General features: G+C 41.4%; 1 protein-coding gene across 1 annotated transcript in view; it reads left to right on the top strand.

The window, feature by feature from the left end:
• Window positions 1-16705, top strand: part of FHIT (fragile histidine triad diadenosine triphosphatase) — a 485571-nt gene that overhangs the window by 398849 nt on the left and 70017 nt on the right. The window contains exon 5 of the mRNA XM_086619148.1: window positions 4650-4718. Coding sequence (XP_086475274.1) covers window positions 4650-4718 — 69 coding nt within the window. The remainder of the gene's footprint in view (window positions 1-4649; window positions 4719-16705) is intronic.

A 16705-nucleotide genomic window follows, 5' to 3' on the forward strand; every position in this document is an offset into this window, starting at 1 on the left:
TATTATCTCCCTTTCTGTTGGAAGCTCAGCTTTGTTGCTCGGCTAACCAGCACAGCAGCTGAGCAAACGCAACATAATGTTCATGAATTATTGCAGGCACCGTCCATGTTCTCCCCAGTGGTATGTGGCAGGGTCGTCTGCTCTTCACAATTCTGGTCTACCTGGGAAATCTCTTTCAGTGTCTATTTTTTGCCTAGTATTTTTGCTTTACATCCAGTGCAGTGGTGACACATTGGTTATTCGACCATAATTCAGTATATAAAACCAGCCATAACTAGGAACATTGCTTTCTGCATGGCCTTGAGTGCTGAAGCAAAACTCACCTGACTTGAATGGATGTTTTGCCAACAAAACAGGCTCCAGGTGTTTTGGCTGAGACTTTCGTGAGCGTTTTGCAGCTCGGATTCACTGGAAATCGAGTTTAGATGCATAATCCCACAAATGCCTGTGCTGCTGCCAGACGTCAGCAGTGGTGGGATGAGAGTGTTCTCCAGGGTGCCCACCAGCAGCCCCGTGCTCCAACAGTCGTGCTGGGACTGCCGTGGGGCTTGAGTGGAGGATCTTCTCGCTGCAGCGGGAGGTCAGAGCACACGCTGGCTCTGGCCACGATTTCCCTACACTACAGGTTTGTTCCTTGCACTACATTTTCTAATTCTCTTGCCATTTGGGTCTTGAAGGTTGTGAAAAAAAACTTCTCTTAAGAGTGATTTTGCATCACTTGATAATTCTCACTGTTAGGATTTTTTCAAGCTGAGATTGCATTTATAATGTGGTAGCCGCTGTGAAAACAGAGGAAGCTGCAGTCCTAGCCCTAGAAAACTGTCTGTCTAATAATTTTAATTTTGAAGTTCCTATAAAATTCAGCTTCTTCCAGCTGCTGCTACCCTGGACGTCCCTGGCAGGACACCTTGTCCCTGTTATCAGATGCAACTGGTGGGGCTCAGACATCTTTGACCCACACGGTGCCCCCCACCTGGGGGCATATTGCTGTGTCCTACCCAGCAATACGTGTTGTCATACCCAGCGTGACCATCTCCTGCGATCACACGCAGCTTTCTCCATCAGTGTCTGACAAGAAGAGGGAATGGTGGCTAACACTCTAAGCAATGTAAACTTGTCTGTGTTTTTTTCTACCCTGATGCTGTTGATATTGATTGGTCCATTAACGTAAATATCTCGGCTGTTGTATGTTGCTTTTCTTGCTTGTTAATCAAAATAATGCAAAATGAGGGGAAAGCAATTTTTTTGAAAAAAAATGAAATACATCCAACAGTGATTGAATGCAGCCTGCTGGAATGTGATGGGGCTGCCTGCCACCCACCAGATACGAGGATACCCACAATAACTGGGGAAAAAGTTGAAACACTTTATTTTGACATTTTATGTAACAATGTTTGGATTTTTTGTCTCCGAGCAGTGTTTTGAGGGAAGACTTGCCTAAATCTGTTTGTTTGGTTAAAAAAAGAATGCAGCCAAATGTTTTGTTTCTGTCTACTGACATGTTTCTGTCAACTGCAAATGTCTTTTTTGGAAGTGCAGGTTTCTGGTTTGCCTGGTAAACAAAATGGAAGGAAGCAACTGTAATTTGTGGGCACCTTGAAGTTATTTCTGCTGTCCCCATTTGAGGAGACCTGCTTGTAGCTAGCGGTGGACACAAAACACTGAGACATATACATAATATCCCATATGCAAATACTCCCACTGAACCAATTCAAAGGTTGAAAATTGAGCTGGTGCTTAAGTGCATTGGTGGATTGAGGCTTTAGCAATAACAAATAATATTAAGGAGCAAAAATGATCACTTAAAGAACTCATAATGAATCCAAATATCGGTGTTGCTGAGTTGGGGAGGCCAGAAGCTGAAAGGCAGATTACAGGAGGTGTGAAATCCCCTTGTTCAGTGTTTCTCACTCTCTAGTAGCCACTGCTCTGTGCTGCTTGTATTTACCTGTGGTTTTTTGGTAAAGCTGAAGAGAAGGAGATTACTTGAGACACTATTGACACTTCTGTTTGTTTCTATTGCACAAACAGTAGGGAAAATCCAGATTTTTATTTATGTTCCATGCATGGAATTAAAAAAAAAATAAAATTGGAATGTCTGGAAAAAATTACTCCCTTTAAAATTGATTGCAGTTACCTCAAACCTTGGAAATACTCATTTGTTTCCTGATACGGCTGACAGATTTTGCCTTGCAGCCTGGCATTGTGTAAGAACAGAGCACATGTAGTAAAGGTGACTAACCCCTGAGAATGTCCCCACTGATGCCAAGTGGCCCATATGCTGTCATAAACACTTTTTCTTCTTTTTTTCACACTGATCGCAAGAGCCCATTTTGGGTAGAAGATCACATTAGGCTCATTTATTACCTGCTGTGTTGTTCTGTGCATCCGCAGTGCAGCATCTCTGCACTGAGCTTTGGACTACATCCCTGCGTGCTTTCTGATATTCCAAACTGTCTGTCATGGATATACAGATCTTCTCCTGTGCCCATCCCAGAACATTCTACCACAGAGATTAAAATTACTCTTAAAGACTGCTGAACTTTTGGGGGATATGGTTGTTGACAGCTGATATTAGGCTGCATAAATATCATAAAGAGAAATTCCTGAAAATTGGTATTTGTAGTAAAACTATCACCCCTTGTAGCAGAAGAGAAAGAAACTTTCTGGCAGATTATTCTCTATTTTTATGAATAAATTTAAAATCTAACGAGAACCACGGGTGTGACACACTAGTGAAATTTTACAGTACCACTGCAAACTTTAATCTTCACTTTTATTTTTCTTAAAAGTTTGTCTTTGTCCAAAAGCAAAATTTCAGGCCTAGGGCTACTGAAGACCATCTTTAAACTTGCCTTGTGATTTTGAGCAATGCATCATGAGAGCAGTGATGTTCAGATGATACATTGCACTAATACATCACAAGAGCACTATCGCTCTCATGATATATTAGTATAATACACTATCAGAACACTATCACTGATGTATTACTCAGAAACACAGTTTTTAACCCTCAAGAATCATCCTCATCTCTAGACTGAATACACTGAAAGCTGTGGACAATGATAAGAATAAACAATCGCATATTTGGTTTCTCTCGGATAAGCTGAGGAAAAAAAGTGGTGTTTGGAATATTTCATTAACTGAAACAACCTTGTGATTTCATTTTATTCACTGAGCAAATGTTTTTATGGATTGAAGCTAACATGATATAGATGTGTTTGAATTTCCTTACAAATAGCCTAAGAAAATCTTTTTTGATTTTGGATTTCATTATAGACTTGAGCCATGCTTTGAGAATGTTTCAATGAGGTGCATGAATTTCAGCTGATTTCTACCTCACCAAATTGAGTCAGGTGCAAGCCATCTAAATTCAACGTAAAGCCTTTGGTGCTGTTTCTGATGCAGTCTGTTTTAAAAGAGGATTTAGCACCATCTAAAAAGATCTGGAGATGAATAAACGTGATCTGTCACTCAGATCATTTGCTGCATCTGCTCAATGAGGTGTTGGCTTTTTTCCTGAAGAATTATTCTCAGTTGTTTTTTTCTCAAACGAGAGTGAAAGAGAAAGGGGAAAGATGAAAGAGTGCTTTGCAGTGTTGTAGCTGAAGTCACTGCAGAAAAGCAGATAGATGATCGTTTGTTTGATTTCCTAGTAGAGTTTGAGTCTTGAGAATCTTGAATTACCTGTACTACATGATATGAAGAGACTGTCATAATCTCTTGAAAGAAAAAAAAATATAGTAATAATACAACATCAAGTTGGGAAGGTGGCAAGTAAAGTATTTGCTTTCTTGTCCATATTTTTGTTCTTTCTCCCCATATCTCATCAGCATTTGTGACCATTGTGCCCATAGCGGGCAGCCCAACGCTGCCGTGCAGCTTACAGTCCTGAGCTCTGCCACCCTGCGCGATGGCCCTGCCGTCAGGGCAGTGACACTTATGCTTCAGGCGCTGCACAACTGGGCTCGTAATTCTCGTGCCTCTCAGGTTTGGGACCACCCCACCACGCACCTCGCACCGCTGGGGCCTTCAGTCTGTTCTGTTGGGGCTGCAGCCTCCTGGGAGGAAGAGCAAAACATTAAAGTCTTTTTAACCTTGCAAAAGACGTTGTGTTAGCCGTTAGCCGTGCTGCGCAGCCCGGTGTCCTTTCCTGACAGCCTTGCCACCTGTGTGTTCTCCCCTGTGTACTGTGGGTTCCTCTGCCCCCGGGCTGCGCGGCGTGGTGCCCAGGGCTGCCCACGCCAGCCCTCTGCCCACTGCTGCAGCCACATCCTGGCACCAGCACCTCCTTATTCCTGTGGGTTTTGAAGTCACAGCACGCAGCTCCGAGGGACGTTGTCATTTCAAAGCTGCGGCTAAATACGTCTCTGACTGACAACTATGAATAATTCCGCAGAGCCCCTAAACTTCCAGGCATTTCACTCTGAAGCTCATAGAATACAGCAGAGCTGCTCTCTCATGTTTTTCATCTTTTATATTCTCCAAAGACTTGAGATCTAGTTATGGAACAGGTTAATGTATTTTCCTCTGAAAATAATGCTGTTGGAGCCTGTGCGTGGTTACTTGTATGTGTTGAGACTAATACTGACAATTCAGAAAAGACTCAGGAGCTTGATAATCACCATTATTTTATTTCACGTTTTCAGCATGTTCACATCCATGTGCTTCCAAGGAGAGCCGGAGACTTCAGCAGGAATGACGATGTCTACGAGGAGGTAAAGGCTGCACTCCATTTTTTGTTCGGAGTTGGTTTTGCTGCTAGAAAATCACCTTAATGATTCAGGCCCTGCCTTGAGTGGAGGTGGTTAATGGGATCTCTGCATCTTTATTGCTTGCAAAGACTCTGTGATAGCACCAAGACCTATACTGGGATTTTCTTGTGAGCTCTGGGTCAAGCTGTGGTCACACAGAGTCAGTCCCAAGGGAGGATGCAATCGACATCTTTGGTACTTCAATCTGTCACCACACACAAAGTGAGGTGACATATCTACAAATAGTTGTGTTGTCTTATTCTGAAGGCACGAGGATAAAGGGTGACCACATGATTAGCCTGGCATGCAGGGAGCAGGTCCTACCCTGGCTGCTAGCCTGGGGTGCCAAAGCTCCCCCTTCCAACCAGGGAAAATGCAGACGGCTCGTTACAACTCAATCACAAACTACCTTCTGCCCTGCTTTTTGTAGGGCTCTGCTCAGGCTCTGGACAAATCCCATCGTAGCCCCAAAGATGAAAATTGAAGAGCAGCTATGCATGTAGATGTAATATATGCATGTATGCAGATTGTACGGCAGAGCTGGGGACGTAAGCTGTTCCAGTGTGACTGAATTACTGGCTTTTGTTTAAATGAACAATTGTACTGGCATTAACAAAAAGTTTTCCCCAGCTTGACAGCTGTCACAATGAGTTAATGAAAAAAATCTCACTATTGTTAGATTTACGGATGGTTCTTCGTGGGTTTGGTAGGATCCTCTATCTCAAATATGACATCTCCTTCTCTTTCTGAAAGTAATTAATATAAACTTGTTCAGTGCTACTGCAATACCATCTGCTTGAAGGAGGATTCATGACATATTATGTCTTTGTATTTTTTCCTTTGTGATATAGAGATGATGACAACTCCTCACTTGCAAAAAGATTATAGTCTGTTTTAAAGTTTTCTAATGACTTAACCATGCAAAAGTGGTGAAAAAAAGTTTATTATTGACCATTTACATAAAGCATAGAGACTGAGAGCCCCACTAAAAAGCATAAAACCTTACAATGAGACTGCCGAGCAAGGAGATCAAATGTAAATATGTGATAGCCATCTTATATGCTGCTATAGTTTAAAGGAGTTAAGTGAGGCAACCTGAAAGTTAATATTTTTTTCCTTTTCAAATGTGTTAAGTCGTTTTAGATGCTGCACCAACCCACAGCTCTTTCTATTTTTGTTGTATTTACAATGACATTTTATTCTTTTTAACACATTTATTTCTCCCTTGCTATATGTAAATACAAACAGGCTAAACTCTGTTAATGAACTAGACTATACATTTAGTGCTGTTAAATGCGAAAAGGTGATAAACTGGTGAAAAATATTTTTATCTTGTCATTTTCAGTTATAGCAATTGGAGGTGTTGCTTGTAGCAGACATAGGAAGTAAAAATATTTAGACACAGATGTGATAATATATCTTTCAGCAGAAGGATGTATAGCCTCAGAGTCTAGCCAGCTATTCTTGAATACCACAGAGCTAACTTATGCTTTTTACAGATTGTAGCTGCACAAAGATTTCATTTTTTTAAAGGATGCCAGGGGAAAAACCTACATTTCATGTTACGAAAAGTTTCATGCAAAATTCTACCACTGGCTGGATTGGAGGATGGAGAGACTTAAGTAGTATGGTATCATAAGAGGGTAAATCTATTTTGAAAAATACAAAATGAGCAAATTATTGAAAATGCAGCTGATTTTGGAAATCGTTCGGAGCTTGTGTCAGTAAGGCAAAAATCTTACATACATATAGTGCATCTCAGTGTTGTACTAACAAGACATACCGCTTTGTCAAGAAGATCTTTTAAAAGATTTAGGAAGATATGTAGATCATGGTGGGGCAATAGACCTCAAATCTACAAGAGATAGAGTACTTCAGGTAAGATGTAGGGGCTGGAGAGAGCTTAGTCGGTAAAATTTGTACTTAGGTCAATCCAAAACCTATTTATAAACAATGCTTCATTTCCATATATTTGAGTGAGAGATGGAGTTGTAGTTTAGGCAGCAAAGACCACCTTCCAAAATGATCCCAACAGCCTTTTTCTTGTCGTATGCGACATGGAGGCTGATCAGCCTCCCTTAAACAGTTTGTGTAATTGTAAAGCTCACCCCGGCTAAATTTTGCATATTGTGGTGCCTGGTTTAGCTACCGCAGCTGTTGCTGCATAACAGGCTTTAGAGCTATTGCACGTAATTCTCGCAGATTCTGGATCTCAGCTCTGGTTCAGCACATCTATCGCAAACCCCGATCTATCTGTAAGTGCCTTTGAGCTCTCCAGGCTCTGCAGTTGTCATCTGTATATGCTCAGCGCATTGCTGACAAATCCCATTGCTCTGTGAGTGTTTGACAGTGAAAGGAATGCCCAGATGTTAAGACATCAGTCCTCTTAGGAGACTTCTGGAGTTGAGACAGATAGAAAGTACTTGCAGTCTCTTATCGTGTGCTTTTTTTTGTTTTTGTGGAAGTGGCCACTCATCTAATTGAAAAGACAGAAAAAAAGCATATTAGGCTGATCCCTGCTTAGTCTGTTTTCTGGGCTCTGGAATCTTCAGGCTTTTGGCTATGAAGCTCTGACATAGCTTCATCTAAAGCAGCTTTTAAGTGTAAAGAGTATACTTAAAGGTAAGGTGTATCTTTAGCACTTGGTTTTAATAAGGTTGCTGATGGACACTAATGTCTGCTGGTTTCTGGAAATATATTTAGAACTTCAATACTGGAACATTAGTTGTAGAAGGGATAAAAGAGGTGCTGACACCTATTCCACAGCACCTTCTCGAAGGCATTTCTTGATGGAATTTGTCACTTAATATTTTAGGTTTCTGTACCTCAGTGCATATGAAAGAAGTCACTGTGTGATTTTTCTAAGATACAGAGAGAATGATTAATAATGCAAAGAAATCTGCATTGAATGCTTTAGATGTATTTCCTCCGCATCTTTGCAGGGATTTTTCTTGGGAGGGTATTTCCCAGAGAGTGTTAGCTGTCCACCCTCTGGGCTCACGGTAGTGAAAAGCTAAAGGTATAGTTTTTCAGTTCTTACGTTTTCCTGCAATTATTTGAAGACTAATCCTGCAAGTGGTCACGTGTCGGAGACAAATTGGTCTGACAGGTTTTTTATAGGATCAGGCCCTTAATGTTTTACTATTGCTGCATTACTTTTCTCATCTACATCTGGAGTAGGTCTTATTCATTGATTCATTTTATTTCTTGGACAGCAAAACTATACCAGATATATTTTAGGAAAACTTTTAATTAGAATACCTCTCTATTCCTCTATGCTTTCAGTTCGGTTTGAAACAGAGTAATATTTTTACATTTAGTAATCAAGGAACTTAAAGGCCTTCCTATCAAGGCATTGCCTGCTTTGAAGTAAACATTTTTGCTGTTGGAAGGGCATGTCACAATAACTGATAAGAATTTAGTATTAATGAACATTTTTACTGTAGAACTGCACCCTGTCTTGTTGCAGTCAGCACAAATACTGCAGAGTTGTTGGAGGTCATCGTGTCCAAGGCATCCAAGAACATTATCCTGAAATGTCTCAGCAGTTTCATACACTTAGCCATCTGTGGGCAGTCCTTATTCGGTGTGTGTTTGAAAAGTCCATAGCACAGCCAGTCCCTGGTCTCCACTGAGTGGTTAGCCATTACTGCAATATAAATCACATTCATCATCCTTTAGGTTGGCAGGTAATAGCCATACTGGGCTAGAGAGTGCAGGGCTTTCTCAGAAAGGAAGACTGAATCAAAAGTCCCTAGTACAGCTGTTATGAGTACTGACCTCAATAAGTTAATTTTGAGGCTGACAAATTTGGATGGGTGAGCGCAGCCTGGCCTCAGCCAAACCCTGAGCATCCCTGGCACGCAGTGATGTGTTTTGTGGTGCAGACCCCTGTTCCTGCCCCTCCAAACTCTGTGTTTCACTTGGTGGCTGCAGCCTGCTGTAACGGATGCAGTTGCAATGGCAATGTGCATCCAGGGCTGTGCATGCAGGGCAAAGAGAGCCCAGCCCCTCACCAGCTTTGCTTTCCTGCTCACCTCATTTCCTCACCTGTCTTCAGTTCCCAGCCTAGGCTGGAGAGCACTGAAAATACTGTGAAACGGGAAAGTGTGAATGAAAGAGGTTAACCCAAACCCCTGTGTCTCCATCCCGCGGCTGCCCGCCAGACCTGCGTCACAGACCTCTTGTAATGAGCCTCAGTGAAGCTTCCTAACGTGAATTCTTCAGTAACTCAGAGATTTTGTAAAACGTAGAAGCCAGCAAAAGAAATTTGGTTCATGCTGTCCTCCTTTCCCTCAGGCATTCAGGCACGCAGCAAGAGAGTCACTTCGGGAAAGATATTTTGACTTAGTGATCTCATTCAGCACATTATGTTAAATCATTTCAGCAAGAACACCTATTAGTAATCATTTCCAATTCCAGGGAGGATGAAGGAGGCATTTTGGCATGTGACTCAAGAACCTGCTGGGCTGCTTCTTCAGGCTAGCAAAACAGGGGAACCATGATGAATTCAGAAGTTTAGTCAAACAAGCCTGAAGTTTTATTCTCCATGCGTGGCTTTGCCTGCGACATTCCTTCGCTCTGACCTGCAGACAGCGTCTCGCCTGCTGCTGGGCACAGGGCCTGATGGAGGGCTTGGACCCTGCACAGCTGCACTGAACTGTTGGGGCTGCTTCCTACTTAAAGATAAGGTATATAATGAAAAGATAAATAAGCGCTAATCCAAGTCCTGCTAGACAAAATGGAAAGATGCCCAACAGCTTCTGTGAGCATTGGATTGAACTATTCATGAAAATTAATGGCATGCAGAGCTAATAGGCTGTTCCTTGGCCTCAGAATTATATTGCACCTTCTGGGAACATATTGTAGCCTGCTGGAAGATCAGTCTGCTGCATCTCAACTCCCTTGGGGCCAGACTCTGCTTTCTTTGCACCCTGCGTGAATAAACCCATGGAAAGGGAAGGAAGCAGCACAGAATCTAAATTGGTATATTTTTTTAGAAAAAAGCTTTGTTTTCCCCAGGTACAAGTCTATTTCCCTATCTTCTTCTGATGCGGCAGCAAATAAATTCTTCCCAGTAAGCTGTGGATTTTATCCTGGTCTTGCCAATGCTGTTCTTTCTGACTGACAGATCATCAGAGGAGGTTTCTGCTAGCCAAGGAGCATAAGCCTTTCCCAGTTGCTTCTTGAGTCTTGTGATATTATAGCGACTCCAGCAGGGCAGGTCAGGTGAACCTGAATATATAGCATGCATATTTCTAACTGAGAGTGTTGCAGTAGAAGCTAGAACTGTCCAAATAATTATGGTTTGGATTTGGTAGCTGAACAGACAAAAAGTCATTTTGAGTTGACCTGAAACAATTTTTTTTTTTTCCGCCATTAAATGAGTTTCTGGTTTTTAGTCAAACAGAATGATTTGTTTTCTGGACCATGATATTTTATCTGGTTATGATTTGAAACCCTCTGGAGACTGCTGGCACCCCCTGCAGCTTCTTGCACGCGCCCAACTTACATAAGGCAAAAGTGACAAATTTGTCAGTAGGGTCTAGCAGGAATACTGGGGGACATCCTATCATCATGTGCATCTCTCTAGATGGAAACTCCACTGTTTGTGGTATTTTCTGCCCTTTCCAATCCTGTAAGGCATTTCTTAATTTGATACCTGAAATCTCTGAGACCTTCCTGTATGCTTAGTACAGTGCTATGTGTATTTTGAGATAGCAGGTTATCATAATCAGATCCGATTAAGAGCCATTTCGTTCTCTGATATGTTCCATCAGACTTAGAGAAGTGGAATCAGCACAACTACAGGAATGAATTAGAAGTGGTTAGAAGGGTTCCCATTAAGGCAGCCATCCCTCATGATCACACACATGCCCTTTACACCTAGACTTTGTCTGGAAGGTAATGTACGTTTGGCATTTTACATATCGTCGTGCAGTCTCATTGCCCTCTAGCCCAGCTGTCTCTCTGCATTCCATCACGGCTCTTGCTGCTTCTTACCCTTTCCTGCCTCAAGGTTTCTACAATCGTTTTCCTCATAGGTAAAAAATATCAGCTTCCAGAAGTGACTTACATTTAGTCTATAACACAGCAGAGACAAATTATTGTCACCATTACAAAAGATCTCTTGGCCCCTTCTGTAGGGTGTTGGCTGTGTTTAGCTCATGGAGTATTTGCTCTTTTGTGTCCTTGATGGTAGCTCATTGGCAAGCGACTTAGTGACAAAGAGCCACCAAACAAAGACAAGTTGCAGATAAGGCGATTAAAGCCACACGGTCTCTCTCAGGCCGGTTTACTCTGTCAGTGCTTGGTCTTGCTCGGCTGCTCAGGTGCTTCTTGTGTATTCCCAGTCCCAGAGGTAAAACTGTCTCCAGACCTCTGTTTGTCCTTTGATGCACAGTGTAAGCTGAATTCATGCTGTGGGGAGAACGTGCCCCATTAGTATCCCAGATACTCTGGTTTCTGGAATTGATGAGATGGAAAGTAAACAAACCTATCAGTGAGTTGACATTTTCCAAAGAGATTTTTCTCCTCTGAACTGAAATGTTGCCAGAAACTTAAAATTAAATACTCCCTTGCATTCTGCTTAAGGTTCAGGATATGGGAGCAGCTAGTTGGTAACCCACAAACCAAATCACACTGAAATCCAATGAACTGCACAACAGATGACTTCAGCAATTTGTTCAGAATTTGGAGAGTCCCTTCTCAATCCATAGGACTGTTTCTGTTATGGCCAGTAGCTCACAGTGATCCAAGCCTCTGACCCACATGCAGCTATGTAAAGGTGCTATGGTTTTAGCTTGTGATTCCATAGAAAGAGCTCTTTGTACCCATAATTTGGGGCAGTTCCTTTATCTGCTGTCTTGCAAATGCGGATCACAGTATTTTGAGGGATCAGCTTTGTCTAGTGGAGATTCAAGTACCAGGTACCTGGGAAGTGAGACACCATCTGAACTGGTTTTTGCTTGCAGTTTTGTTGGCTCACCCAGCACTGAATCAGCAGCTTCAGTGATTCAGATGCGACGTTATCTGTCACTTTCTAAAGATGACTTTTGTAAATGAAGGTGGAGGTATATTAACAGAGCCAAGTGTTCTTCCTGGCTGGGAAGTAAATAAAAGTCTGATGGGATGGGTTTACCAATAACTGCAAGGTCAAGTTAATTTATTTTTGAGTCAAAAAAGTGAAAAAATATATAGATATGAGAAATAAGTTTTCTAGATATGTGTTTGTGTTCTGGTTTTGTTTGTTTTGTGTGTGTGGGGAAGCACACTTTCTTTTTCGTTTATATATTTGCCCACTGTTTTCCTTCTTTTTTTTTTTTTTTTATTTTCTTCTAGGGAAATAAGTGTAGAAGGAAGCTGAACTGAAAAGGAGTTAGAAAAGACTCCTAATAATAATCCTAAAATGGAAAATAGAGAACTGAATGTGTGTGATTTCTAGAAACCAAAATGACATACTGACAGTGTAAATTGAAACAAAAATCACCAAACCTCTTATTTAGGCACTTTTCAATATGAAATTTGTTATTAAAATAAATGTTAAAAGTTTTAAAGTCTGAAGGAAAATACTTCTTTTTTAATAAACAGGTATTTATACATTGGCATATGTATATTTATGGGCATACACTTTATGGCATACACATATGGACAGAGTGGAGGGCTCAAAAGCACATGGGGTATTTATTTTGGCCCCCCTAAGATGAGGAATAATGCTGCATTTTCACATTTTCTATTGTAGCATGCTATAGATGTGTGTTTTATTTGTAAACTTCATGTTTGTGGGAACTTGTGGATCTTCTACTTTCCACAGAAAGGAATGGGATTTGAGCATCTACATCTCTGCGCAAGATCTGATTATGTCATGCCTTTGCTCAGTATTTCTGTGACAACGATCATCAGTGAAACAGTTAACAACACTTAAATATAAATTGCCATCCTTGAGGCTCCAGAGTTAACACCTTTCTGTTACCAGCTCGCTGTGGTTTCACAGTTAACACCTCATTTCTTTCTGTAGAAGACAACACTTTACGTTATAGCTTGTGGTCTGGCAAAAACGCGACAGAGTTTATCATAGGCAAGTCTCAGTTTCATGCATTTAAAACAGTAGCTAAAAAATTCATTGCCAAAGATAGATCAGGCCTCGTTCTATACCATCATTGCCATATGTTAAGAAGGAATTAATGTGCAGAAAAGGCAAAGGTACAAAATTATTTTAGGCTAAATACTGCAGGAATATGGCTTCTCTTTCTAGAGGCATTTGCTCAAAATTATTCTTCTAGAATCATAGACTGGTCTGAGTTGCCAGATCTTAAAGATCATCTAGTTCCAACACTCTGCCATGGGCAGGGACACCTTTTCCAATATCAGTTTGCTCAAAGCTTCATCCAACCTGCCCTTGAACACTTCCAGGGATGGGGCATCCACAACTTCTCTGGGCAACCTGTTCCAGTGCCTCACCACTCTCTTGAGTAAAGAATTTCTTCCTTATCTCTAATCTAGGTCTCCCCTCTTTCAGTTTAAAGCCATTGTCCCTTGTCCTATCTCTGCACATCCCTGTAAATAGTCCCTCTCCAGCTTTCTCGTAGTTCTCCTTTAGGTATTAGAAGGCTGCTAGAAGGTCTCCCTGGAGCCTTCTCTTCAGGCTGAACAGCCCCAACTTTCTCCACCTGTTTCTGTAGGAGAAGATGTTTTCTTTTCTTTTGGGCCCCAGTGACGCAAGTACACAGATCAGTGGCGGGGATGGCAAGGGCTCAGGTCTCCTGTGGGCACAGGATATCAGGAAGAAGGCTGATAGTAAAATGAGTAGAGAATGAGAGAGGACGTTAGCTTTTGTTGCAATGTTTTTGCCATTATAGTAGTTCAAAGAGACCACAGACCTGTTCCCATACTGGGAAACATTCTGTGATCCTGTGTGATTCTGTGAAAGAATGTTTATTTCAGTTTCGGAAAGGAGATTTTAAGAAATCATTGCAATGGAGTGAAAATTTGGTTTGAAAGAATGTCAGGATAATTATACACAATTTGACTTTGTTTAAATATGTTAAACACCATTGTTTCTTTTCCATGTTAAGGATTGACGAGTGCTAGGTTGCAGCAGTTTTCCTTAATTGCTTTAATCCTTGGCCTTAAGAAAATGAATACTTTAAATTTACACTTGTTAAGTACACTGCTAATGAAGAAAAGGCTTTAGCAACCTTTGGCAGAGGAAAACTATATGTAAAAAAAAGAAAAAAGAGAGAAGGAGAAGCTAATCACCAAACCGTTCTGTTAATGCTTATTTTAATCATCCTGCCTGCCCTTCCTGGCAGACAGAGCCATTAGGCTGCAGAGGCAGGAGGCAGCTATCACCGTCAAATGGCGCTGATGTTGAGAATTGGGCCCAGGAGTACAATTTGACTTGTCAGTTTATATAGACATAAAGCTTCATTGTTGTGCACAGACACAACTGGCTTTTTAAAAGTCTATTTCCCTCCTGATGATGTGAGAATCTGCTCCTGTCTCTCCTACTGTTCTCCAGCCCTCAGATTTATTAGATAGCGTTTATAACCCTGCCCAGGGTTTTACGTGGTGCTGCAGGGACGGGTGGGCTTCAGCAGGGCCATGAGCAGACCACAGCGACCACCCTTCCCAGCTCTGAATGACAAGGTACCTGTTGGGGTAGGGGGAGTGAAGAGCTTTAACTCCCACGCTGGGTGATGCCTCTGCAGGGAGCTTTAAAATGCCCGTGTCACTGCAAAGTTAATTCTCTTAGAATTAAGAATGTGTTTTAAAACAGACAGGATGCTCAAAAAAGAAGAGAGGAGCTAATGGTGTTTCCTGGGGGGGAGGCAAAAATGAAACGTCTCCAAAATTTAATTAATTACCAGAAACATATGAATGTATGATCTGTTTTCTAAAAGCAGCTCATGTTGCTCTTTTCCAGGTGTAGGAAACTTTTATCTTTCTGACAACTAATGTGTGTGCTAACTATTTCCTTTGCCTGAAAATGCCTCCCCGTGTTGCACGGAACCACTGAAAGGGTTTCAAGTAGTGCAATGCAACATTTTTCCCAAATTTCAGCTTTTGCATTCTGCAAAATGGGGAAAGTGTTTATTGGTGCCCACATTGAGCAGCGGCATTTACTGCTTCAAGAAAAAGCAAGCTTCAAAATCACGCTTGACTGAGTTGCAACCTAATTATAGCTATCCAAGCACAGTTGGATAAGTTATTCCAATAACCAGGGATAGAAGGGGAATAAGGCAGCCTTTGTCCCACATTGCCCAGACAGTTGCAGCACTGCATATGAGGCTGGCAAAGAACCCCTTCGTGCATTTAGTTGCAAAAACTGATCATGAGTTTACTCCAAACATAAGCAAATCCAAGTACACATTTGTATGTCCCTTTTGCCTACGTAAATTAACTCCTGTGTATTGGCAACTTGCTTCCAGGGATTGTAATCTCTGTAGAAGTGGCAAAGTACTGCAATAAATAGAATTTTTAATGGAAGGCCTCTTTTTAGATTTTTTTTTTTTTGAACGATGTTTTTTTTCTTCATTTCGTAAGGAACAAGTCTGTTCTCGTTCATTACATTAGTGTCTTTGAAGTGGCAGATGCACACAACTGCCAGATCACGTACAGCACGGGAGTTACACAGGGTTTTCTTCAGCTGAAGCGTGATTGTGAGCAGTAATTGAGATTAGCTCCCCAGGAGAATGGACTCTGCTCTCCTCCTGATTTTTTTTCTCAATAAAATAGTTGCACTTAATGCATTTACGAGTAGACTCTAAGTGCTAACATACTTTCTTCCCATACCCCTGCCATTTCTGTGGCAGTCTGAAGAAATAACAATACATAAAGCTGCATAAACGCTTAAGGTCTTAGGTGTCTGCTTCCACTGGCAGTTTTAAATTTCCTGTTTGAAGGTAATTTCATTTCACACTTTTACATCTGAAATGCATGGTTTTGGAGACCTCAGTGTATTTTTTTTTTACTCATGTTAATTAAGTTTCCTACCAGCTCTGTGAATGCATTAAGTAACAGTACTTGCAGGTGAGATGCAGAGAGGTGAAGGGACATTGTGAAGTTATGGAGTACGTCAGAGTAAAGCTGCTGAGTGCAGATATATCCATGAATCTCTGAACAAGCAAAAAGAAGGAGGTGCTACAGATCACCCATCTGTAGCTACATGGAGTAATCCAACGGATGAAGTTCATGCTTCTTTCTAGAAAACTGTGGCCACTGGTGTGGTGTCTCCTAGTAAATGCTAGGCGGGGGGGAAAATACAAGAACATACACGTGTATGGAGTGTCCTGGCATTTTTGGTCCAGAAAGACACCTCCAGGGAGTCCTTTGCCATAAATGGATTCTCAGGTGAAGATTTATAAAAAAAATGATAAGCCGAGCAGCCAGGGCCTTGCCTGCCATTGACTTTCAACAAGAGTCAGATATCTAAATGCCTGAAAGACTTTTGAGAAGCCAGCCCTTTATCCTTCTATGTTATGTTGTGGTGAGTGGTATTGACATGCAGTAGGATGTTATTGGCATGTGATTTTGTCCTCTCATCTCACACAAGGGCATGAGGTAGAATTGCCCTCTGCTGCATGTGAGCAGAGGAGCTTTGGATTGATGTATCAGCAGGTCATGTTTCTGGGTCGCTCTCATGAACACGTGCAGAAGGAAAATAACAGTAGAACAAGGACAGTTCTCAGGTTAGATAACGTGCTCCATTGATTCACATCCTTTATTCTTCTTTTAAGTGCAGTAAACATAATGAAGCTGAGAACAATCTGGTGTTTTTCCACTACTTTTAGCAACCTCTTGTCATTTTAAGCTACTGATGTTTCTTGTCTGGTACTACCTGGTGATCCTTTATACACATTTATTTCTGTTGCTTCTTCTCAAGAAATAAATTTGCTAAGAGTAAAGAAAGTTGCTCATTAGGGCAATGTAATTAAAGGAAAAGTAGACAT

This window comes from Tauraco erythrolophus, chromosome 12 (assembly GCF_009769465.1).
Source record: "Tauraco erythrolophus isolate bTauEry1 chromosome 12, bTauEry1.pri, whole genome shotgun sequence".
NCBI classification, from domain to species: Eukaryota; Metazoa; Chordata; class Aves; order Musophagiformes; family Musophagidae; genus Tauraco; species Tauraco erythrolophus.